We start from the raw sequence: 27,088 nt of genomic DNA on the forward strand, positions 1-27,088 counted from the left end.
ACATGTTATTTCTTTAAACAAATAATACACTTCATTTGATTCCTTCCATCTCACTTCATTAAGCTTTTGATATCGTCTCCTCCTTTTTTGCATAGGTTTGATCAAGATGCTATTTGTTACTCCTTTTCTCCTGATTAATTTGGAAATTCCACTTTTTCATATTCTCTCCACTCCTTATTATCCTTATTATCTCCACCTTATTATCACAGCATTCTTAGTCCTATTTCTCCTGGTTTAAGACATGTTTATGACAGGTTTTCATCAAGCAGAAAAATAACAGTACAAATCAACAAGGACCTACTGTATAGGACAGGGAACTCTACGCAATATTCTGTGATAACCTGTATGAGAAAAGAATCTAAAAATGAATGAATATATGTATAACTGAATCACTTTGCCACACCTGAAACTAACACAATATAGTAAATCAACTATACTCTAGTAAAATTTAAAAAAAAAGGAATAACAGTTTTCTTCAACTAGGATTAAAATAAGTTTTCTAAATTAAAACAAAAACAGGGGCTTCCGCGGTGGCGCAGTGGTTGAGAGTCCGCCTGACGATGCAGGGGACACGGGTTCGTGCCCAGGTCTGGGAAGATCCCACATGCCGCGGAGCGGCTGGGCCCGTGAGCCATGGCCGCTGAGCCTGCGCGTCCGGAGCCTGTGCTCCGCCACAGGAGAGGCCGCAACAGTGAGAGGCCCGCGTACCGCAAAAACAAAAACAAAAAATAGTACAAGGTGATGGGGGAGAAGGGAAGATACCACCTCTTTTCCCAGCTCCAGTTCACCAGCTTCATGCTTGGGGCTAAGGTGATCAACGCCAGGAAGTGGTTCTCTGCAAAAAGCTCTTGAAAACTACATAGGGCTACACAGCTAAGCACTGGGGACAGCCTGGACCCCCACCAGCTCCTTTGCAAGCTGTAACCCCGCCTCCCGCCAAGAGAACACTGAGGGGCACTCACTCGGAGCTCGTAGCGCAGGCTGCTGTGCTTCAGGTCCGCCATGCTGCGGTTGGTGATGCAGAAGTCCCAGCCCGCAAAGATCTTGTTGCAGTAACTCTGGAAGTGCTCCTCGCTCCGGATCAGATTACTTTTGAACCCTGCCACCGACCTGACCCCAAAACACGTTTATCACTCTTATAAGAACAACAAAATACAGGCCCATGGATATGCTTTGTCTAAAATTAAAAAGTTAACACACAGCTGCATCTTCCACCCATTTTGACATGCTTGGTCAAGTTTTGGATCGTTCTAAATATGTGGCAGCTAACCAGGCATCTCATTGTTGAAAATCACTTCCTTTCATCCGTTCAATGGCTTCTTTCACAGCTGGAATAAAATCCAAACTCTTTTAATACACCCTAGAGGTCCTGCATGACCGTGCATGGTGCCGTCTTTCCTCCCATAGGGCCACTCTGCTGTAATGACAAAGGCTTTTTCCTGTCTATAAACACACAAACCTCTCCTCCAGCCTCAGGGTGCTTGCACTTGCAGTTCCCTCTGTCATCTCCTCCTCCCATGGCTGCCTCCTTCTTATCCCTCAGGTTTCGCTCAAATATCCCCTCCACAGATTCCCCACCATCCCGTCTAAAGTTGGGACTCCTACTTCAAGTCAGTCTCTTTAATTTCCTTCACAGCAATCACCTAACCTCCAATCATCTCATTTATGTGTTTACTGCTTGTAGCCCCTTACCCTAAATTTTAAACTCCTTGAGGGCAGGTACCCTGGCTGTCTTCCCACCTTTATATTTGGAATGCCTGGATATAAATATGGCCACTAGACAACTGATGGATAAATGCATGAATAAATGACTTAAATAGTAAAATAACCAAATATTTAGCAAGCACCTGTTTTGGTCAGATGCCACTCTGTTGCACAAGTTCATAATCATTACTCATTCAAATGCTTTCCTGGGGCTTCCCTGGTGGCGCAGTGGTTGAGAATCCGCCTGCCGATGCAGGAGACACGGGTTCGTGCCCTGGTCCGGGAAGATCCCACATGCCGCGGAGCAACTAAGCCCGTGAGCCATGGCCGCTAGGCCTGCGCGTCCGGAGCCTGCGCTCCGCATCGGGAGAGGCCACAACAGTGAGAGGCCCACGTACCGCAAAAAAAATAAAAAATAAAAAAAAATAAAAACAAATGCTTTCCTGGAAAAAAATACACTCTGGCACTTGACATAAAAATGTCAAATGCACACACACACACAAAAAAAGTCAAATGCCACACACTCCGTAGACAAACCAGGGTATTTTTAGGATTTGCTACTGAGTTGTGAAGACAATAGAAATGAAAGGAATTAGAGCAATCAGTTGTTCTGGCAAAGGTTCACAGCAAAGAATTTACGTCAGAACCAGCTGGGGTGCTTTTCCAAAATGCAGACTCCCGGGTGATTTCATATCCTGAGATTTTTAATTCAGTCGGTCTCATGGGGGGGGGGCAAATATATGCTATTTATAAAGCTCCATGGTGATTCTGAGGTCCCAGCCCAATTGAACGGTCTGATTTAGACCAAACCTCCATTTTACAGGTGAGAAAGCTAAGATCTAGAGAAGGGAAAAAGTATTTCCCTAGATCCAAAGAGCTAGTGGCAGAACTGGGGCTAGTACAGTGATGATGACGATGATGATGATGATTTTAATTTAATAAATGTCTAAGTGCCAGGCCCAGTACCAAGTTCTTCACCTGCCTTGTTTCAGTTAATCCTCCCAAGAACCCTTCTAGGTGTGTGCATTTCACAGACAAAGAAAATGAGGTTCGACGAGGTGAAGCCACATTTGAACCTTGGTCTCTTGACCCCTAAGTCCACCCTCATTGCCACCCTGTAGCACTTCCTCCTCCCTGGGTAGGCCGCTCCCCATTACTTCACAGCCACCCTCCCTGCAGGCTTCCCCACAAAGCAGTCAAGGCCCGGAGGTGCAGGAGCTCAAGCAAGACCCGGAGGTGGCTTCACTGTTCAGCTGATAAAGCTTCTTCTTCAGGCCCCCTTCCAAGGCCCCAGGAGCGCCTCTAGCAATGTGTTCATACGGTCTTGTTTTGATGTTTTATCATTTACAAAAGATACTTTCATGTTCTTTGTCTTACAGAGGGCCCCTCCATACGGTCTACACTGCCGGTCCATAAAACTTGGATCTGCCCTTGCCATGAGCACACAACAGCAAAGCCAGAACCCCAATCAACCAACATTTCTTTACCAAGCATCTCTCGGCCCTCAAAATGAGCCACTGCTGCCCGTTTCTGTGGGGGATAGACACACACCAGTTCATTTTCATCTCATAGATTCTGACTCAGGATACGAGTGCCCCCCTGGGCTCTAGGGTTTTCTCTGTGGTGGTGAACACTGGTCTCCATGGAGGACAAACTCAGACGCCAAAACCCTGGTCTCTTCTACACCTGTGATACGGAGCTTCACAGCCCCATGGCTTATAGCACTGCCCAGCTCTCACAGGCACAATGAAGTGGGTAAGAGAGGTGCCCATCCAAGCATTCCCCTCGGGGCAGAGACAGTAAGCTGTCCATCAGGAATGGGTGGTTCTCCTTTCATAGTGTAGCGCTAGTGCTGGGAAGTGGCTGGCAGCCAAGGACATTTCCCAGCCTCCTTTTCAGTGAGCCGTGGTCACGTGACTAAGCTATAGCTGACGGAATGTGAGTGACGTTCACTCACATTCTCACGTTCTCAGGCTGAGCCCAGAACGTTTTCCCTTCCAGCCCTCAAGAGGAACATCTGAAAGCCACATGCTGATGATGGCTGAGCTTCAGTCAACTTGAGTCGCAGCGGGGCTGAGAAGGAGCCTTCCACACTAACCTGTGGCCCGCTAAGAACTTCATGGGAGAAAGATATACAACTTCTATTGTGTTGGGCCATTGTACTTTTGGGGGATAGTAGTTTGTTAAAGTAATTTAAAGTAATTAATATTCCTCACTTTTCTTGGGAATTGGCACCTCCCACTAAAATGCCTGTCTACCACGTGAAATGCCACGTTTGCATACGATCTTAACCCACTGGCCACAACTTAAGGGTCAGAATTGGGTATCTGAATGAAGCAGAGCCAGCAAGTCTCTTCAAAGGATTTCTGAGCCTGTGACCCTGGGAGTAGACATAAGGAAGCTGCCACCAGAAGAATCAGAGATGCAGGAGCCCTTGCTTTGGTTGTTCTGAATCCATTCCTATATCCTTGTCCTTCCTGTAATTTGGAGTTTCCTCCCTTCCTTGGTTCTCTCAGCCACTCAATTCCCCTTTAGCCCATTTAGTCAGAGTTGGGTTTCTGCCACTTGCAACCCAGTAGAGACCTGGTTAGCGTATATACCGGATCAAAGATAAGGTTGGTGGGACTTCCCTGGTGGTGCAGTGGTTAAGAATTCACCTGCCAATGCAGGAGACACAGGTTCGAGCCCTGGTCCGGGAAGATCCCACATGCTGTGGAGCAGCTGGGCCCGTGTGCCACAACTACTGAGCCTGTGGTCTAGAGTCCACGAGCCACAACTACTGAAGCCCACGTGCCACAACTACTGAAGCCCACACACCCAGAGCCCCTGCTCCACAACAGGAGAAGTCACCGCAATGGGAAGCTCACGCACTGCAACGAAGAGTAACCCCCGCTCGCCACAACTAGAGAAAGCCTGTGCGCAGCAATGAAGACCCAATGCAGGAAAATATAAATAAATAAATAAATAATAAATTTTTTTAAAAAGGGCTTAGGCTTGATAGGTTTTTTTAAAAAAAAAACACAGATAAGGTCGGCAGGATGGTACTGGCAAATGTGTTCACTGATGATTGACTGAAGACTCTGGGCTGCTACTCCAGCTCCCAGATGCTGCCTCCATCCTCCAGGTGTCCACAGCCTCCAACACACTCACAAACCTTTTTCCACAAAGCTCAGCTCTGCACTCTGCTCATCCTTTGGGCAATGGCTCTCGGAGTCCACGGACCTCCACAAGACTCCAGCCATCAAGAATAATTCAAAGAGAACACAATGACAAGATAAACTTTACCTTTTCACTATCCAAAGAAGGCTCAGGGCCAGGTAGGCAACTGTGCTTAACACATAAGCCAGAGGCAGATCATAGATGAAGTTCTGAAATTTCACCCCATCAATGGTGTAATGTCCATAAAAGAGGCAGGTACCCTCCAGGAAACCCTGAAACAAAGCCAAGGGCATGAGGTCAGATTAGTGAGTTGACTGCAGGGAACCAGGAAACCAGTCTCTGCCTCAAGAAACTCACATTGCAGTGTCACTGTTTATCCCTGAATTCCCCAGAGACTGGAAAAATTCCAGATTTGCAGCAACATGGATACAACTAGAGATTATCATGCTAAGTGAAGTCAGACAGAGAAAGATAAATACCATATGATATCACATATGTGACATCTAAAATATGACACAAATGAACCTATTTATGAAACAGAAATAGAATCGTGGACATAGAGAACAGACTGGTGGTTGTCAAGGAGCAGGTTGGGAGAGGGATGGAGTAGAAGGTTGGGTTATTACATATAGAATAGATAAACAACAAGGTCCTACTATATAGCACAGAGAACTATATTCAACATCCTATGAAAAACCATAATGGAAAAGAATATTAAAAAAGGGTGCATATATGTGTGTGTATATATATCTGAATCACTTTGCTCTACAGCAGTAATTAACACAACACTGTAAATCAACTATACTTCAATTTTAAAAAATTAATTAATTTAAAAAATAATTTAGACCAATTTAAAAAAAAGAAAAAGAAATCCAGAGATATATGGGGTGCTCAATTAGAGTTTGGGGAATAAAGCACAGATAAAGCCTGAGCATTAAAAATACACAGGGGTACAATCCAAAAATGAAATTAAGGAAAGAATTCCATGTGCAATAACAGCAAAAATAATAACATAATTAGGAACAGATTTTAAAAATGAAGTATAAGTATATAAATCTTATATTCTTAAAACTATAAAACATGTTTAAAAAATTAAAGAAGATCTAAATAATGGAAAAAGATCCCCTGTTCATGGATCAGGAGATCCAGGGCAACACTCCCCAAACTGATCCACAGAATCAACACATCCCTATCAGAATCCCGACTGGCTGCTTTGTAGTAAATGATAAGATAATCCTAATATTCATATGGAATTGCAAGGGTCTCAGAATAGCCGAAATAATCTTGAAGAAAACAAACAAAGTTGTAGGACTCACACATCCTAATTTCAAAACTTACTACAAAACAACAGTAATCAAGACAGTGTGGTACTAGCATAAGAATAGACATATAGATCTATGGAATAGAATTCAGTCCAAAAATGAACCCATACATCTATGGTCAACTGATTTTTGATAAGGGGAAAAAAGAGTCTTTTCAAGAAATGGTGCTGAGACAACTAGATAGCCACATGCAAAAAATAAAATAAAGTTGCGCCCCTACCTTAAACCTTTTAAAAATTTTAACTTAAAATGGATCAAAGGCCTAAACGTAAGAGCTAAAACTATAAAACTCTTAGAATAGGAAAGAGAGTTAAATTTGCATGACTTTGGATTTGGCAACGAATGCTTAGATATGACACCAAAAGCACAAGCAATAAAACAAAAAATAAATTGGACTTCATAAAAATTAAAAACTTTTGTGCTTCAAAGGACATTATCAAGAAAGTGAAAAGACAATCCAGACAATGGGAGAAATACGTGTAAATCATATACGTTATAAAGTACTTGTATCTAGAATATTTTTAAAAAACCCCTCATAACTCAACAATAAAAAGATAGATAGGGCTTCCCTGGTGGTACAGTGGTTAAGAATCTGCCTGCCAATGCAGGGGACACGGGTTCGAGCCCTGGTCCAGGAAGGTCCCATATAATGCAGAGCAACTAAGCCCGTGCACCACAACTACTGAGACTGCGCTCTAGAGCCCGCGAGCCACTACTACTGAAGCCCGTGTGCCTGGAGCCCATGCTCCACAACAAGAGAAGCCACCACAATGAGAAGCCAGTGCACCACAATGAAGAGTAGCCCTCGCTGGCCGCAACTAGAGAAAGCCTGCACACAGCAATGAAGACCCAACACAGCCAAAAATTTAAAAAATAAATTAAATAAACTAAAAAGAAAAGACTGATAATCCAATTAAAAATGTAAAAAGGATCCAAACAGACATTTATTCAAAGAAGATATACAAAAGGCCAATAAACGCATGAAAAGATGATCAACATCATTAGTCAGTAGAGAAATGCAAATGACAAAACCACAAAGAAATTCCACTGCACACAAACTAGGGTGGCTATAATAAAAAAGTCAGGAAATAGCAAGCGCTGACAAGGATGTGGAGACATCGGAAACCTTATGCACTGCTGGTGAGAATGTAAGTGGTACAGCCACTTTGGAAAAGTCTGGCAGTTCTTCAAAAAGTTAAACATCTGGTTACCATCTGACCCAGTGATTTCCGCTCCCCAAAGAAGTGAAAAGATATATCCACACAAAATCTTGAACACGAATGTTCTTAGCAGCATTATTCATAACAGCCAAAAGGTGAAAACAACCCAAATGTCCATAATGAATGTATAAACAAAATGCGGTATATCCACAGAATGTAATCTTATTTGGCCACACAAGGAATCAAAGACGGATAGATGCTCCAACATGGATGAACGTTAAAAAACATGCCAAGTGAAAGAAGCTACAGACAAAAGATCATGGATTAAATGATTCCACTTACATGAAAATGTCATGAATAAGCATTCATGAGACACAAAGTAGATTAACGGTTGCTTAGCACTGATTAGAGGAATTGGTAGGTGATAAAGGGTACAGGGTTTCTTTTTGAGGTGATGAAAATGTTCTAAAATTGATTGTGGTAATGGCTGTATAACTTTGTGAATATACTAAAAACCAGTGAATTGTACATTTTAAATGGATGAATTGTATGATATGTGAATTGTACCTCAATAAAGCTATTACCAGAGAAAAAAACAAAACAAAACAAAAACCCCTAAAACCCAAAGGTGCCCTATGTGAAAATACAGCAGAGAAAAGTCCGTGACTTCTTATGGTGGGAATAACCAAACACCTCAAACTCCTCCTTGAATAGCAAGGACAGAACATTCTAGGAGAGTGAGGAAGAAAATATACACAGAGAACAGAAATAGTATAAGTAGTACCTAGATGTTCACTACAGTATTGTTTAGAAAGGGGAAAATGGAAGCAATATGAATGATCATCAATAGGGGACTGGCTAGATCATGAAAAATCCATACTATAAAATATTAAGAAGCCCATATAAGTGCATGAGAAAGGTTGAGAAAGATATGAACCATGGTGTTAAAGGATTGGTGGTCTCTGGGAAGAGGTAATTTTACTTTTTACTCTGTAAGTCTTATATTTTTATGATAACCATGTATTGAGTACTTAAGTAAATTTTTAATAGAAAAACAAAGATGTAGAAACAGAAGACTCCATCTTTTCTTTAACTCTCCTCAAGCTGGGGCACACAGGCCATAAAACTTGCCCAACTGTACAAAACCTGTTTTTATCGCCCCAGGTTGGTGTCAGGACTGTCATCAATCTCTCCCACAAAATAAAGTTACAGGGCTTCCCTGGTGGCGCAGTGGTTGAGAGTCCGCCTGCCGATGCAGGGGACGCGCGTTCGTGCCGCGGTCCAGGAAGGTCCCACATGCCGCGGAGCGGCTGGGCCCGTGAGCTATGGCCGCTGAGCCTGCGCATCTGGAGCCTGTGCTCCGCAACGGGAGAGACCACAACAGTGAGAGGCCCGCGTACCGCAAAAAAAATAAATAAATAAAGTTACATTAGAGGACAAAGGTCCACTGGGCCTGGAAAATTATTTCTCTGATATGATCATGAGCTTGCCTCAATTGTTTTCAGCAAAGACAAGCCACTGCTTAATCTCTCTGGCCAGCTCCCTCTTGGGCCTATAATTAAAATGTATATGTGACATGATAAAGGTTATTAGCTAAAACTACTGTAGTAATCATATTACAATATATAAAGGTATCAAACCAACATGTACATCCTCAAATGTATACAGTGTTCTATGTCAATCATATCTCCATTAAAAAAAAACACACATGTAAAAGATGTAAGAATGCTACTTACTTGCTATGCTGAGAACCGTTTTTCAGTGAATAAATGTGATACGCATACTATAATGCATTAGTGAAGATTTTTAAAACAGGAAAAAAGATGGTTGTAAAAGTGCTACTTGCTCAATATGTTCAGAATACTTTTATTTTAGTCAATGCATGGGATGTCGATTCTGTAATGTGTGTAGAAAAGTTTTAAAAATTCAGTGTGAGAGAGAAGTTTGGAAGACTGCTACAGACTTGCAACCCACATGGAGAACAGAACACTGCTATTTCCATGAATGGATGTGACAGTTATTTTGTAATACACATAGAAATGTTTAAAAACACTTGTAAAAAATATGTTGAAGTGGTATTTGCTTGCTACATAGAAAACCCTGTTCAGCGAGTGGCTGTTCTGTTCATTCTATAAACATGAACAGCAGTGTTTAAAAACACATGAAAAATATGTGTAAGGCTGCTACTTGCTTGCATGGGTGAGAACAGTGATATTACAGGGAATGTACAAGATGGCCATTCTGTAATGCATGTAGAATGGTTTTAAAAACATATTGAAAACAAATAAATTGAAATTAACAACAATAAAATTAAATTAAATTCAGTTTCTTGGTCACATTAGCCACATTTCAAGTGCTTAAGAGTTAGTGGCTGTCGAATTTCACAGCACAGATCCAGAACATTTTTATCACTGTAGAAAATTCATTCTTTGGGGCAGGGCTGTTTTTTATCATGCATAGTTTATTGAACATTTATGATCAAGTGCATCTAAGTCTCCTGTGAAATCTTTCCTATACGAAGAAGATCATGGTGTGTGGTGATCTACAACGAGGAACTTCTCTCATGGGATGTGACTTAAAGAAATGGGGCTAACAGCAGTTCTGGGATTTGATCTCACTAGCATGTGACCTTGGGTGAGTCACTGACTTTCTTTTCTCCTTGCGTAGTTTGCAAGCTTCAGTTTTCTCATTTGTATAGTGGACATTTTAACTCCTACCTGACGATTCCTCTCAGTTGTTCTGAGGAAAACATGAGATCAGAGATGTAAAATCCACTTTTTCAGAACCAAGTGCTGTGGAAAAATTCGAAACTTTCTATTTATTGATTCAGAAATGTTCAGTGGATGGCATTTTAATACCAGTAACTTTCAGAAAGATATTTTTATATACTTATATTTTTAAAACATCTAAAGGAGGGGGTTCTCAACCTGGGATAATTTTGTTCCCCAGGAAACATCTGGCATGTCTGGAGACATGTTTGCTTGTCACAGCAGTGGGGCTGCTACTGGCATCTAGTGGATGGAGGCCAGGGATGCTGTAAACACCCTCCAGTGCACAGGACAGGCCCACAGCAAAGGAGTGTCAGGTCCAAGGTTGAGAAACCCTAGTCTAGAAGGCAGAGACAGCCACTTTTCATAGCTGCAATCTTATTTGCTGAAAAACAGTAGGATAAACAAAAATGAAAGCACACACACAAAAACATTTTTTAGAACAAAGAAGAATTAAAAACTTTTGGAACGACTGCAGGAAGGATGAGATTAATTCTACTTTAGAGCAGCAGGGTTAACCTGGGATTAATAGACTTTTAAGGTATTTCAGGGACTGCGTACGTGTGTGCACAAGTGCTGTGTGTGCATGTGCACATGTAAGGGCATGTATGCACGTGTGTACCACGCACACCTGCGTGTGTAATTGCTGGGAAGAGGAGTCACAGCTTTCATCCAGGTGGTCTAGGATCACAATATGTTAAGGTCTTTCAATGTCAGAGAAGTTAAATAAACTCTATCTGGGTTTATTTTCACTGAAACTTCTTTCTACAGGGGAACTCAGATCTTGTCGCAGGTCAATCCGAAGGTGGCAGGAATCAGGAAAAGGCCAAGGGCTGAAAATGACAAAATACATTTCCTGTATATCTTAGCAGGGGGTGAATGAACACTATCCTTGCCGATAAGGTCACTGCAAATCCTGTTTCTTTCACTGGTACTTGTGTCAACACTCGTTTTTGATTCTCACTGCAGACATTCAGGAACCTGCTCTTTAAATTAACCTATTTCAGTACTGAGGGTCCAAATCCAGAATTATGTTAAATACTTACAGTGCCAGAAAGCAAGTCTATGATATAACTGTAAAAGTAAATGAGTCCAGAACTACTTATTGGATACACTGTGCATTGAATATCTGTAAAAAACAAAAACAAAAACATCAGTGGAAATAGCTTCAGTCTCTATAACTTGTCTATCATAATTTGTGTATATATGCATGTATATGTATATACATTTAGATGTCATATACAATTATATATGGATACGTTTGTGAATCTGTGATTTTCTATTTGCAATCTAAATGCCAGTGCACCAACTACAGTACCATTTTCCCCTTTCACTATTCTCTAAATACCTGGGGATATATGTTTTTTCTATACGTTTCATATATGGGTCTACTAACAGCACAGGCTTTCTGACTGTATTGGTATTTTACGTTTTGGGGTTCATGTTTGCACATGTTTTGGAAGATGTGGTCGATATAATTATTATTCCATTTTAAGCGCATCCAGTTTTAAAAGATCTCTACATGTGTGTAAATTAACAAGCAGTTTCACTTAAAAAAAACATATATTTACCTACATATAATTGACCAAGAAATTTTTTGAACAGCAATTTTAGTGACACTACATTATGCTTGAACAACTAATTCACTTCCTTTATATCAGTCAGCTATTGCTGTGTAACAACCTTAAAGTCTCAAATGATTTAACCTCCAAACATTTACTTTCTCCTTCACGGATCTAGTTTGAGTTCACTCTGCTGACTCAGGCTAAGCCACGATGGACACCAGGCTCCCAGTTGGGCTGAGGTCTGCTCTACATGATTTCACTCTGGGGCCAGACTGGAGAGGCAATGGCTACCTGGGGCGGGTGTTCTCCTCATGGTTCTTCTCATAAGGCCGGCCAACCACATAAAGCCATTTCAAACTAATATTCCACTAGACAAAAGAAGTCACATGGCTAAGAGCAGTATCAATGGGGGCAGAAAGTATTCTCTGCTCACAGTGGGAAGCTTTGCAAAGTTACAATTATAGGGGAGTGACAAACTGGGGAAAATAATCCAATATACTACCCCTTCTCTGGACCTTAGTTTTCTCTTTGTTAAAATAAGAGAGCTGAACCAGTTCCTCCAAGGTCAATTCCAGCTCTTCCATTTTATAATTCTAACGTGTGTGTTCATTTATTCATTCAACAAACACTTCTTAATTACTATGCACCAGGTACATGCTGGAGATAAAATGATGAGTAAGAAATAGTTCCTGCCTTTGAAAAGCTCACCATCAAGTGGTAGAAAAGAGTTAGGTGTATATAAGGTGCTCAAATGGTTGTATGAACACAGTATTAGAGGCAAAGAGGTGGAAGACAGTCACTATTTGGAACAGAGTCAGGAAGATGGAAAGAGACAGCTGCCACTCTGCTCCTCACTCACTGTCCTCAAGCCTAGAGGTCAGCAAACTCTGGCCCTTGTGCCAAATCTGGCCAGCTGCCTTTTTTTGTTAATACCGTGTTATCGGAACACAGCTATGCCCATTTGGGACGTTTCTCCGTGGTCACTTTTGTGCCACAACGGCAGTACTGAATAGTTGCAACAGAGACCATATGGTCTGCCAAGCCTAAAATATTGACTATCTGGCCCTTTCCAGGAAATGTGTCCACCAGCCACACCTGGCTTCATTTCTCTAATATGCTGAGTTATTCCCAGCTCTGAACCTTTGCAGATTCTGTTCCTCTGCATGAAGAAGCTTCCCCGCACTCTCCAACAGCTGCCTTCTCCTTGTCCTCCTGGGTTCGCCTTACATATCCCTGCCTTCACAGAGGGCTTGGGGGACCCCTCAGCCTCCAGTGTCCTGGTGTCTGACCTCTCAGCACCTTATCCTTTCCCCTCCCCCAGAGGCAAATTCATAGCTTATATACCTCTTCGTGTGGTCCCTTCCTAACGCCCATCCTCTGCTATAGTGCAGTACCCTGTGGTGGTCCCTGCTGTAGCCCCAGGGCCTCACTCAGGGCCCAGCACACAGCAGGTGCTCAATAAACACTTGTTGAAGGAATGGAGAAGGGAAGTGAGAAGAGGAAGAAAGGGACTTCTGACCCTTACCTTAAGGGACAAAGTTTACTAGGTAAGTCAAAAAAAAAAAGCATGCACAGGAGGATGACACAGTCAGAGGAAATAATGAGGAAAAGGAAGAGATGCGTGGTGTCCACGCTCAGAGTCCAGCTTCATTTCCTCCAAGAGTGTGGCCTCCCTCCACCCAAGGCCCTGCTCACGGCTAAAGGGAGAACTGAACAGGCACTGGTGTCTAGTGAGACAGAATAGCATTCAGTTCTTCTAGAAAGAAATAATACTAAAAAAAAAAAAATAAGCTGCATTTATTGAGCACTTTCCATGGGCAAAGCACTGTATTATCTTATTTAATATTCATTTTAAAATTATGAGTATTGCTTAATCATTACTAATACTTAAGTTTTCTGTCTTAAATAATATAGAATTTATATTATTGTTTTCAATTATTTATACTTTAAATAATAAGTATTTATTATCTTTTAATGAGCTAAGTATTAAATAGTGTAGTACAACATTATTTGAATAATGAAACAATTGTCTCACTAGTTAAGTCATCACCTTCATTCTACGGATAAGGAAAATGAGGCTCACAAAATCTAATCAACTAACAGAGCTGGGCCTTGAAACTGAACCCAGAGTTTTCACACAGCAGCAGGAGATATTTATCTGTGAAATGGACATATTAGAAAATGAGAATGCAGCATCGGGCATGCAGTAGGCACTCAAAGTCAGCGTTTCCACATTATTCTTATTTGATTTTTAAGTGTAATAGAATTAAAACAAAAACAAATATGATGAGGAGGAATGTATAGGGCCACAGAAGTGACTGCAGAAGGGGCGTTCTTCTGGGGAAAGGAGTCATGTGATAGAAGCAGGTTTCCACTTCCAGCTCCTAGCACAGAGCCTGGTACTAGAGGGTGGTAAATAAACATCTCTGGAATGACAGAAATTATCCCCATTTGAAGAAACAGGATGCCCAGACCTGACTTATGCTGAGAATTCCGTAAGAAAACACAGGTCCATTACCTGTCATAGCATCTGGCAGACAACTGATGTTTAATAATCAGCAGCCTGAGCATCACCATTATCAGAGATAAAAGCCTCGAAATAAAAGCTTGAAATAAAGTCACTGGAGTCGACTGTATTATGTTTACTAAATAGTCCACTTCCCCACCCTCCATTGCTTCTCCCAAATGCCTTGCTGAACCCAGGAGTGGCAAGTGACTTGCACTGGCTAGTAATATGTGGCAAAAAGGATGTGTGTCATCCCCAGGCAGAAGCATTAGAAGCCAGCACATGTTTGCCATGGCTCTTTTTCCTTTGGACATCGTGACTGTCAATGGTGCAGAGAGAGGCTGCTCCCTCAGCTTGGGCTCCAGAGTGAAGACAACATGGAACAAAACCACCACCAAACAGTGATGGACATACAGTGAGAGCAAGAAACCTTTGTGGTTACTGGGTGCTGAGCTATGGGGTCATTTGTTTCTGCAGCATAACCTAGCCTATCCTGACTAATACAGTCACCCAAGACTTAGATTATAAAGATTGCTAGAGAAAGAAGCATTGTAGCTAGGTACACAATGAAAAGAACCCTCCTCATGGCAAACCAGGCCTTACACTCACCCGCGCCTTTGGATGGAATGAGCACAAAGCTGCTGTTGGTAATCTTGTATCTGGTGAGCAAGACTGGGAGCAAAACCAGCATAAAGATAATCAGAAATATCACCAAATTCAGCAATACCAGAAACCGTAAGAAGGAGAAGTAGGACTGAATTCCAGTGCCAAATTTCCCTGGAAAAAAGAAATCCAGACATCACTGACCAGGACTATTGATCCAGTACCCACTGTAGGTTCAATCAGCCACAGAGGGCTGAACTGAAATTGAAGGATCTTAGTGGGGGAGGAAAGAAGAATAATTTCAAGGCTCTACTTGAAATTATTAAGTTTAAACTTTCACATGTAAATCTACAATCACTCTTAAATCATTAATTTGAGATGGTGTGAGAGAGGGCTCAATATACTTCTCATAGGAATAGCTAATTGACTCAGCACCATTTATTGAAAAGGCTATCCTTTCCCTAGTTAATTGCAGTAGTGCTTTTGTAACTGACTATATATTTATGGACCTGTTTCTGAATTCTCTCTCTGTTCTATGTGTCTATTTGTCTATCTCTGTACCAATACCAGAACTGTCTCATTATTGCAGATACAATAATACTTGATATATGGTGCTCTAAGTCTTTAGGCTTTCTTCTTCCTCAGGCATCCTTGGTACTCTGCATTTCTATATAAATTTTAGAATCAGCATATTCATTTTCACACATGCACGCGTGTGCAAAATATGCTGAGATTCTGACTGGGATTACATGGAATATATAGGTCAGTTTGAGAACAAGTGACATCTTTACAATATTGAGTCTCTGATCCATGAACATGGTATATTTAGGTTCTTTAATTTCTCTCAACAATATTTTATAGTTTTCTGTGCAGAATTATTTCACATAGTTCTTTAGCTGTATTCCTAGGTGCAATGATACTACTGTATAACTTATTTTTTTAATGTTTGTTGCTGGTATATAGAAATACAGTTGGTTTTATATATAGATCTTATATGTAGCAACCTTGCCAAATTTACCTGAATTCTAATAGTTTGTCTTTTTTGTTTTCTACAAATAAATCATGTCATCTGCAAAAAAAAAGAGACAACTTATTTCTTCCTTTCTGGTTGCTGACCCTTTTTTCCCCCATCATTGTACATTGGCTAGGACTTCCAGGACAATGTTGAATAGAATCTGTGGTAATTAGAAGCCTTTTCCTCATTTGCAATCTTAGAAGAAAAGCTTTCAATATTTCACCATTAAGTATGATGTGTGCTATAGAATGTTTATAGACACTTTTTGCCAGATTAAGAAAGCTCCTGGGGGGCTTCCCTGGTGGTGCAGTGGTTGAGAATCCGCCTGCAGATGCAGGGGATGTGGGTTCGTGCCCCGGTCCGGGAAGATCCCACATGCCATGGAGTGGCTGGGCCCGTGAGCCATGGCCGCTGAGCCTGAGCGTCCGGAGCCTGTGCTCCGCAACGAGAGAGGCCACAACAGTGAGAGGCCCGCGTAACACACAAAAAAAAAAAAAAAAAAAAAGAAGGCTCCTGGGAATTCCCTGGCGGTCCAGTGGTTAGGACGTAGGTCTTTCACATTGTGGTGACCTGGGTTCAATCCCTGGTTGGGGAACAAAGATCCCATAAGCCACACAGTGCGGCAAAAAAAAAGAAAGCTCCCATCTGTTTCTTATTTGCTGAGAATGAGAACTGAATTTTACCAATGCTTTTTCTGTGTCTGTTGGGTTAATCATATAATTTTTTTCCTTTATTCTGTTGAGGTAGTGAATTACATTCATTGATTTTTCAAATAGAAAACAAACCTTCCACCAAATAATGATTAAATTACTAAATTGCTGTAATTTCAAAGTCATGATGAGCATAGATGCTATTTCCAGACTACAACAACTGGAAGGGACAGGAAGACATCTGTGATGTTCCTGGTGATGAAGACACGGGCTCTATTAATCCTAACTGTGGCTAGTTGCTCGCATTCATCACGGAAGGAAATGCTACGTTTCAGCTGGGGGTGGGTGAAAACAAAGCTGTACTTTCCTCAGGCACAGGAGACTTCTACGGAGGGGCACGTGCAGTGTGGGGTGTGGTACCTTCTATGCTGCGAATGTCCTCCCGCCACAGCTCCAGGTGGGTTGTCATCTCGCAAGCCTTCTCTATGAACCTCTCCCAAGACTTGCTGCTATGCCGCTTCCACTGGTCCCACTCAGATAAGTACTTCATTTGGGTCTCCTGAATGTCCCTGCATTGAAAAACAAGCATGACAACGACAATGCAGTGTCATCAACCTCAGCACCAAATAAAACCCCAGCCAAGAGGATGTGGAAAACCTGGAGCCCTCATACACTCCTGGTGGGAATGTAAAATGGTGTGGCCACTAGGAAAAAGTTCAGCAGTTCCTCAGAAAGTTAAACGCAGAATTATCATATGACCTGGCAATTCCACTCCTAGGTAGATACTCCAAAAGAATTGAAAACAGGGTCTCAAACAAAAACTCGTACACAAATGTTCAATGCAGCATTAATCACAATAGCTAATATGTGTCAACAACCCAAATCTCCATCAAAGGATAAATGGATAAACAAACTGTGTTATATTCACACAGTAGAATATTATTCAGCCCTTAAAAGGAAGGAAGTACTGATACAGTCTACAACTTACATGAACCTTGAAAACATGATATTAAGTGAAAGAAGTCAGACACAAAAGGTCACATGTCACATGATTCCATGTATATGAAATGTCCAGAATGGCAAATCTATAGAGACGGAGAGTAGATTAATGGTTGGCAGGTGCTGGGGGGAAGGGGAACAGAGTGACTACAGACAACGATGAGGCTTTGGGGGTTGCAGAGCCACAAGATGGAAGGAGCCTAGGTCCCTGAGTGACTGCAAAGTCCCCCCTTGACCTCAACCAGGACTTTTATATGAGCAAGAAATAAACTTCTAATACACTGAGATTTTACCTGTATGGGTATTTTGTCACAGCAGCTTACTATCCTAAGTAATAAATTTTAATTATGTGAACTCTTCAGGAAATGCATTCCATGCATAAAAAGCACTTCTTCCCAAAACATACATCATATGCCTTCCAGATGGCTGCTGGACAAACCTTAGTCTCCGCTTCTCAGAGATGTTCAGTGCGTATTTCCGAATGGATAAGTTGTCAAGGTTTTCAGTGATTTCTCCCTCCAACTGGGAGCTGTAAGAGTCTGTTGGCTTCAGCAAAGTGCCACTTTGCTTGTCCCGGGAAAGGATGGTCATCCTCTTACGAGCAATAGACCGGTAACTTGGCAATTCTTGAAGGAAATTCACAGGTGGAGAAGAAAAGCAACTGGAGTCCAAAGAGAGGCTCTCTGGGTAAGAAAGAAGAAAACCACAATTCACCCCAGTGAACTTGGCAACCAAAAACCAAAACTTATGTAGGAGACTTGGATCTCAGAGACCCTAACTAAACCTCACTGTCAGGAGCCTGGGCCACTGACAAAAGTATTTGTATCTTAATTATTTTATTTACCAGGACGGTGCTCAGGACAATGAAATCATATGCAAAAGGGTTCACTTTCAGCAGATGTGTTTTAAGTTACGTGATACCTGCATTCTAGTGTCTGGCTGCAGCCACTTGCTAGGCATGTGGCTTTGAGTAATCTAATCTCTGTTTTTCATTTGGCAAATGGGGCTAGTGACATTTGCCCCACCTATCCTCACACAGTGTAGGGTATCCACTGTATGGGATAAAGCTCTGAAAAGCATAAACTGCTTTGCAAATGCATAGCGATAACATCATCATCAACAACAATAATAATAATGGCGTTTATGGAGCACTTCCTTTGTACCAGGCACTATGTTAAGAGCTTCATGACCACTCATGGGATGTGGGCTGGCCTTATGATCTGCTTGGACCAACAGAATGCAACAGAAGGGATGCTGTGCCAGTTCTAAGCCTAGCCTCAGGAGGCCTTGCCAGCTTCTGCTGTTCTTTGGACACCAGCTGCTGCCTTGTGAACAAGCCCGAGCTAACCTGCTGGAGGATGAGATCAGGTAGAGCAGGGATGATCACCCCAACCGAGACCATCCCAGGCCAGCCTACAGCCAGCTGTTACCCAACTGACCACAGATGCTCACACATACTGACGTAGGTACTATTATCATCCCCATTTTACAGATGAGAAAATAAAGTCATTCATGGGTTCTCCAACCCCTTGCCCAAACCCTCAAAGCCCTGCATGATCTGACTCCTGCCCGCCTCTCCAGCTCCTCAGGCTCTCTGACCTCCAACCTACCTTTCTTGGGATCCTTCATATACTAAAATGGGCCTGTGTTCCCTCCTCTTCAGAGCCTTTGCGTATGCTGTTCCCTCTGCCTGGAGTGAACTTCTTAGCTCCTACTCGAATGCCACTTCCTCAAGGAAACCAACCCTGCCTCACTGCCCTATTGTAGGTGTCTTGTTACACATTTTCCCACACACAGTAAGTCCTTCACAGCAGTTATCACAATCTATAACCTTATATTTCTTTGTGTGACCATGTGAGTATGTCTGTCTTACCCAGTGGACTGTAAGTTCTCGGAGGGCAGGGACTGTGAAGGTTTCCTCACCATTGCAACCCAGGACCAAGCAGCATCCCTGGCTCAGAGCAGTTCAATAAATACTTACTGGATAGATGGATGAGTGGATGACATTCGTAATTTCCCTGTGCTTAGAGAGCCTGGGGGGGGGCGGGGATTGGAAACAGAGCCAGGTCTGCCTACTCAAGAATCTCTATCAACTATACTTCAATAAAAATAAAAATAAAAAAAAGGAATATTCACTCTGCTACATCAGACCACACAGCTAGAGGACAAGTTTTGCTGTGCCTTGTGCAGAGGTCCAAGGAAGGAGAGCTTTCTGTTGAAGGTGAGGAATGAATGCCACTTTCAAGATGGATTTTAAACTTTTTTTTTCCTTGTGGTACGTGGGACTCTCACTGTTGTGGCCTCTCCCGTTGCGGTGCACAAGCTCGGGACGCGCAGGCTCAGCAGCCATGGCTCAGGGCCCAGCCGCTCTGCGGCATGTGGGATCTTCCCGGACCGGGGCACGAACCCGTGTCCCCTGCATCAGCAGGCGGACTCTCAACCACTGCGCCACCAGGGAAGCCCTCAAGATGGATTTTATACCTGATCCGATTTTAGTTTGGGAAGACCTTCCTGAGTGGAGACAGGACATGGAAGGAGGAGGTAGGAGGCAGCTGTGATAACCTAAGCAATTACCCCTCCAGGCAGCAAAGCTTACTTGGGTTTGAATCTGGGGTCTGTCGATTACTAGCTGTGTGTATTTGGAGAAATTACTTAACCTCTCTGAGCTTCAGTTTCCTCATCTCAAAAACTCATTCATTCACCAAATATACCTACCATGTGTCAGATCTGGAGCTAGGGATACCACAGTGAACAAAGTAAACACCCTACTCACATGGCACTGAGGCTAAACAGAGGGGGTGTGTGAGCCCTGTGGATATTTGGGGAAGGGCATCCTGGGAGACAGAAACAGCAAGTGCAAAGGTCCTGAGGCAGGGGCATGCACAGCATGGCTGAAGAAGAGCATGGAGGCCTAGATGGGTGGGGAAGAGTGAATGAATGGGAGCCTCGAAGGCTCTTTTGTTGGTGGCCCCCAAAGAGCCACACCAGCCCTCTGCGGTCTCCTCCCCTTGAATCCGGGCTGGACCCATGACTTGTTTTTAACCAAAGGTCGCGAGAGAACTGATACTCTGCCAGTTCTAGATCCAAGCCTTAAAAGGGCCAGGAAGCTTCTACTTTGCGCTTTTGGGACCCTGGGGCTGCTGTGTTAGAAGTCCATCGATGCTGCTGACACAACCACGTGGAGAGAAAGAGGTCCCAAGGCTCCAAGGAGGATGACCAAGGAACTGGCTGACAGTAAGAATCAAGGTTCCGGCTTATGACCCCAACAGGCCACTGCAGCCGGTCCCCAGCCACCCTGGTCACCCTCGCCAGGCCCCATCATGGGCATGAAAAGGCCACTGGATGCTCAGACCCAGCAGATAGGGCACAGAGCTGAGCAAACTGTCTCCTCTGTAGCCTGCTCATTTCCTGATGCACAGAATCAGCAGAAACTATAAAACGGCTTCAGCCATCACATTTGGAGCAATCTACTAAGCAACAATAGGGAGCTGGGACAGGAAGAATGGAAAGCAGGGATCAGGGAGGTGGCCAGGACAAACCAGGTCAGACTGTGGGCTGTGCTATGACCCTTCAATGTGGCAGACGGGCAGCCACGCGGGGCTATGGGCCAAAGCATGTCGTGATCTGACCACGTTTCAAAGGATCACTCTGTAGGCTTCAGGCCTAAGGACGAGATCCATCACAGGAGTGCCAGCTTGTGAGAATCAAAGGCGATCATGCAGGCAGAAACACGGAGCACAGCCCTGCACGCAGTCGGCTCTGTAAGTGTACTTATAGCTAAAGGAGAGGGAGCGCTGGGCGGAGAGGACCAGCCAAGGCCTTGATCCGAGCTGGAGTCTGACGGTGCAGAACTGTAATCTTGCCTCTCTGATGGGCAAGTTCACATAGCAGAACAGCTGTCCCACTGCTGATGACACGGACATGCGTCTGGAGCCCTGCCGGTCACCAAGTGCAAGCCGGCAAATCCAGCTCAACCTTTACTCCGGGCCCCAGCCCCCACTGAGGGCATGACGCACTTCCATTAGTTTGCTCCCTAAGCAAACATGGGGGTCCCGGGTTGGGGTGGAGGCTGAAGGCTAGAGGCTCAAAGCCCGAGGATCCTCCCTCTGGCCAGCAACAAAGGGCTGTTATTAACCAGAACAAAGGCCTTTGAATATGGAGCAGCACTGAGCCACTGAATATTCAGCAACTGCGGGGTCAGGGACCCAGGGCTGGAGCTGGCAACGGGCTGGCTTGTCACCCACTAGCCAGGCCACCCCAGGAGAAACAAAGACCGCCCCTGAGTCACATGTTTCTCATCTCAGGAATGGGGGATATAATACCATGACCTCAGCAGCGTGATCATGAGGACAAATGTACCAACATAAATAATACTGGCTGGGAATTTGTGAGCACTTACCTTGTGCCAGGCTATTTGAAGTACGCGATATGTATCACCACACTCAATTCTCTGAGCTACTCATTGAACAGAATTATCCCATTTTACAGACGAAGAAAGTGAGGCTCGGAGAGGTTAGGTGCTTTGCCCACCCACACAGCTAAGAAGTGCTGGAACTAGGAACCTATCACAGGTCTGTCAAATGCCAAAGCTGTAGTCTTTACTATGAGACCACTCGGGTGGGCCATGGATTTGCAAGTGCTTTGTAAACAATAAAATGCCACACAAACTAATCATCGGATTGTTCTTGCAGCCACACCACAGGAAGGATACACCCTATTCACATTTCCCAGCAACAGTCTCTGATGGAAAACTCTATTTTCAAAATGGCCATCACTGAAGAGGAATGCTTTTTCCTTTTCAGACATCCTTGGGAAGTTCTCCATCTTCAAGTTAAAAAAAAAAAAAAAAATCACAACTATACCCTTGAACACAAGCATCATTATTTGTACAGCTGGTACACCTCCAACCCTTCGCATATAGGACCACACACTTTTCAAAGCATGACACCACCGAATTTCTCACGCCAACCTTCAGGGAAGGCTTTGCTGCCCTGGCTTTTCAACGGGGAACCTGAGGCCTGGAGGGATGGTGGCTTGCCCAAGGCTTTGATGTCAAGACAGACTCCTGGTTCTACCGATTCTTAGAAAGGCAGGTGGCATCACCTCTCCCAGCCTTGGTTTTCTCATCCTGAGACGATAAGAATGGCTCATTGGAGTTACTGTCTGATGTTCTCCTGAGTTGATCATTTAGGCCTGTGGTGTGTAGGCTGCTTGATGACCATTTGCACGGGAGACGGGAGCATGTCTCAGATACTGGGCTGCCTCCATCTAGGAAGGCCTAGAATCTGTTGGCCACTGGAGTCAGATTTCAGCAAGCAGGAGGTTACTTAGGTGGGAGGATGACTGGGTAATTATTACAGGAGAAATGGGGACTGGGGCAGGGGTAACTACTTTTTCTGGCATCTGCTGTTCTTCCAGGTTAAGGACAAAGTTAGTCTCTCTGAGGCTTGGAGCATTGTCTTGCTCTCAGAAACCTCTCCATCTGGAGAATGAATGAATGGATGGATGAATGCGCAGAGGCGGGCACATCTGGAGAGCATCCTTAGGTCCCAACTTTCTTGGCAGCTCTTTCCACAGGACACCAAATCCTACCAACGAGCACAAACATTCCCAGAATGTGGGCACAGGTCAACGGTGATCTAAACGGCACCAAAACCGCCACCAGCCTCCCTCAAGAGCTTGCCAAGACGAGAACCTAGCCTGACCGTATTTGGCGCTGGCTTCACTTCAGGGTTTTTCTTCCCACTCACAGAATCATGGAAACTCTGGGGAAGAAGGGACCTTCTGGGTCATCTGGTCCAGGCAACTGGCCAGCTGCTGTGGGAATTAGTTCTGTTTGATACCTTGCATGGAGTCCCTCTCTGTGCGGGACTCTGGGCGGGGGGGGGCGGGGGCTCTGGAGACAATGAAGGTTTGCAGACTTGCTTCCTGCCTCTGCCTCGAAGAGTCTTCCCTCCCCTCCTCCAACCAGCACTTATCTCCCAAGTGCCCAGCCCACAGTAGCCCTGTCATTATCCCATCCTCCTCCCTATGTGTTTACCTGCATATTGACTCTGACCATCTCCCTCCCCCATTAGACTGTGACCTCCATGAGGAAAGGAACCCCATCTCTCTCCTTCACCACTGAGTCCTCAGGCTCTAAGACAGAGCCTGACACATGCTGGAGGCTTAATAAAAACCTGTTAAATGAATGAATGCATGCATGAATGAATTGTGAATAAATGAATTTGGTGCTGAGGATACAGGCAACATTGGCTCACCCACCAGGTAGACCAAAGTATATGTTTAGCACACCAGCAAAAGAGGGGCACCAAAAAAATGAGAAGAAGATGTAAGGAATTTAAGCATTTAACATTATTCTTTTCTTTAGGGGTGACTTTTTATTTCACAATTGAAAAAGCTGGCAAAAAAATATTGATTGGGATGTTGACTGTATATCACAGCCTTTCTATTTCAGGTACTTTACACAAGCCAGCCCTATTAGACTCTACATGCATGTATACCCAGTTTGATGTTACCAATAAGACAAAGTAGACATCGATTTCAGAGCTTCTTAGACTTCTTTCCACTCATGTCTATGTGTGTGACATTGCTTTGATTTTGGATGCTAACTGGAGCTGGGGCACCTGAATAATTTGTGCTCACAGCCGCCAAAGGGTCTTAACCAAGGATCTTACAGTGCAGGGGATCTGGTTAAAGCTTCTATGACATTTCTACCAAGTGCTCAAAAACCTCTGAGGCCAGGGACTCATCAAGGCCCTACTCCTGGCAGGACCACCCAACCACCCATCCATTCATTCATTCATTCACTTGAAAAGATTTACTGAGGAACTGCTACGTGCCATGTACTGCTCTAGGACTGGGACACAGCCTTGAATATGACACACAAACTCCCCCTGCCTCTGGAGGAGACAGACAATAGACAAGTAAGAATAATATATTTCAAATGGTGATAGATGCCTGGAGAAAAATAAAGCAGGGGTGTATTAGAGCAAAGCCTGAAGGGAGGGAGGGAAAGAGCCACATGGTTATCTGGAGGAAGAGCATCCAACAGAAGATAGAGATGAGCAAGGTAGAGACAGAGAAGAGCAAGTGCAAAGGCCCTGAGGCAGAACTGTGCCTAGTCAGTTCGAGGAACAAGAAGGCCAGTGTGGCTGAAGGAGAGTCAGTAGGGAAGAGAGTAATGGGGTAGGAGGTCGGGGAGAAATAGGCCAGGCCACATGGGGCCTGTGGGCCATGTTGTTACCTTACTTGGGTAAGGCGGGAACCAAGGGGGGTTCTCAGCAGAGAACAATCTGACTCAGATTTAACAGGATCTCTCTGGGCAGCCACGTGGCAACTTCTGTCCTTGAGCTACACAGGTCGGCATGGCTACAGCCCATGGCAGGGCATCATGTGTCAAGTGGCACCATCCTGCAGTGATGGAAATGTTCTACAATTGTACTATTTAACATGGTGACCACTAGCCACTTGTGGCTACTGGGTTACTGAGATGTGGCTGGTAAGACTAAGGAAATGAATTTTTAATTTTATCAGACTTCATTCAATTTACATCTTACAGCCACGTGTGGCTAGTGGCTACTGTACTGGACAACACAGAGGGGCCTTTTTCACAGGAACCCAGAACCTAGTCTGAGAGGGGAGGAGCCAGGGCCTTGGGAGCCTCCTCCATTTGCCAGACTTCAGAATTGCAGGGCTGGGGGGACCTGCATGAGTCACACCACCTGGCACCTGGGTGGGGCCTGGGGAATGACTGGGTCCCAAGGCCTTATGACCAGACAAGCAAACAGCCGTCAGGAGCAGTGACTAACTGAGCAATCAGATCCATGCTGAGCCCAGAATGCAGGTCTCCTGGTTTCTAAGCCAGTAGAGCATCCGGTGGACTGTCCATGGAGCTGTTACTGTGACTCTGTCTGTCTGAGGAGGTGACATGACACGTGGTTAAGAGCACTGGCTCCAAAGCCCGCTGCCTGGATCCTAACCCCGGCTCCACTTGCTACCCGTGTGACCTGGCAAGTTTCTTGACCATTCTGTGCCTCAGTTTTCCCACCTGTAAAATAGGGGTAGCAGTTCCCACCTCGCACAGCCATCCTAAGGCTATTAGACGGCTATTGTATGTCAAGCGCTTAGAAAAGAGGGCAGGAAACCTTTTCTGTAAACAGCCAGATAGTAAATACTATTTACCACACGGTCTCTGTCACAACTATTCAACCTGCCATTGACGTAGGAAAGCAGCCATAATGCATGACTGTTTCCTAATGAAACTTTATAAAAATATGTGGTTTGGCCCATGGGCTGTAGTTTGCAGATCCCTGGCTTAGAGCAGTGCCTGGCACATCGTGCTACCTACCTGAAGCCAGGACTCTGGTTATTTATTGATGAACTTAATGTACATGAAGATTTAAATCTGCAGTGGCGAGGGGGAGGAGGGGGTGTCCTCTTGCTAAGGACCAAGCTACTCCCTATGTGGAGTGTTTATCTTCCTTGGCTTGGACCTCTCCAAAAAATATTTCCAACTTTCCTGGAAGTGACAATAACAAAAAATTCGCCTTTACTGAGCGTTTACCACGTGCCATGATGATGTCAAATCCTGTACCTAGCTATCTCCCGTGATCCTCAGGATGGGCCCTTCTTATGTATTACCCTTATTTTCCAATATGCAAAGTTCAGAGAAGACAGGACCTTTTTCCAAGGTCAAGTTAAGGTCTGAACCATGAGGGCAATGACCTCAGCATGTCTTACTCACTTACACCCCTAGTGATTAGCATGGGGCTGGCACATAACAGGGACTCAAAAAACATGTCAAATTAATACACGGACACGGTAGCTCTAGTCACAACATTAACATCCTTCTCTTTCAGCAGCTTGTCTAGTAACATCTCAGGGCCTCAGTTTCCAGGGGGATAAAATGGGCAAACAACACCTACTACACTGAGTTGCTCTGAGGAATTAAAGAAAGTTACCCACTTGAGTCCCAAATCAAATTGCTGACGGAGCCTACTGACCCTCAGGGACCGGCTCCTGCTAGCTGACCTTGTCCCATCTCCTCTCCAAGCTCCAGCCCAAGGCCTCCTCAGATACATGGAGGCCATTCGCACCTCTGCCCTTTGCTCTTCCTGTAGCCCCTCCGAACACTCTTCCCACCGGGGCTTCCCATTCACCTGCGCTGGCTCCTCTACATCCCTGGGCCTCGGCTCAGCGGTCCCCTCCTGGCAGAGCTGTCCAGGCGGGCTGCTCCCCCTCTCTATCTCATCACCTGCTTATTTCCTTCTCAGCACCTATGCTTAGCTGTCTCTGACCCATTTCCCTCCACCTGTTTAGGGTCTCCCCTGCTGGATTAGAAGCTTCGTGAAAGCACGTCCCTTGCCTGCCTCTTTCAACCCTAGGCCCCTGGCCGGGTGCATGCTTTTGGCTCAGGATCAGTTCCCCACCTTCTGCTGGTGGGAGCGGGAAAACACAGAAGGGCTGGGTGGTCCCACAGCCAAACAATGCTCCTTTAAAAAGCAGCCAGGGCTTCCCTGGTGGCGCAGTGGTTGAGAGTCCGCCTGCCGATGCAGGGGATGCGGGTTCGTGCCCCGGTCCCGGAGGATCCCACGGCTGGGCCCGTGAGCCATGGCCGCTGAGCCTGCGCGTCCGG

At 44.4% G+C, this 27,088-nt stretch overlaps 1 protein-coding gene across 2 annotated transcripts in view; it reads right to left on the bottom strand.

The window, feature by feature from the left end:
- The window catches only part of TMC7 (transmembrane channel like 7), a 54,799-nt gene that overhangs the window by 21,856 nt on the left and 5,855 nt on the right, over positions 1-27,088 (bottom strand). For both annotated transcript variants that reach the window (XM_067011743.1, XM_059038025.2), the window contains exons 2-7: positions 17,891-18,134; positions 16,873-17,021; positions 14,794-14,961; positions 11,160-11,242; positions 4,990-5,135; positions 963-1,110 (exon numbers count right to left, since the gene is read on the bottom strand). In XM_067011743.1, the coding sequence (XP_066867844.1) occupies positions 963-1,110; positions 4,990-5,135; positions 11,160-11,242; positions 14,794-14,961; positions 16,873-17,021; positions 17,891-18,134 (938 nt within the window). The remainder of the gene's footprint in view (positions 1-962; positions 1,111-4,989; positions 5,136-11,159; positions 11,243-14,793; positions 14,962-16,872; positions 17,022-17,890; positions 18,135-27,088) is intronic.

This window comes from Kogia breviceps, chromosome 14 (assembly GCF_026419965.1).
Source record: "Kogia breviceps isolate mKogBre1 chromosome 14, mKogBre1 haplotype 1, whole genome shotgun sequence".
Lineage (NCBI taxonomy): Eukaryota > Metazoa > Chordata > Mammalia > Artiodactyla > Physeteridae > Kogia > Kogia breviceps.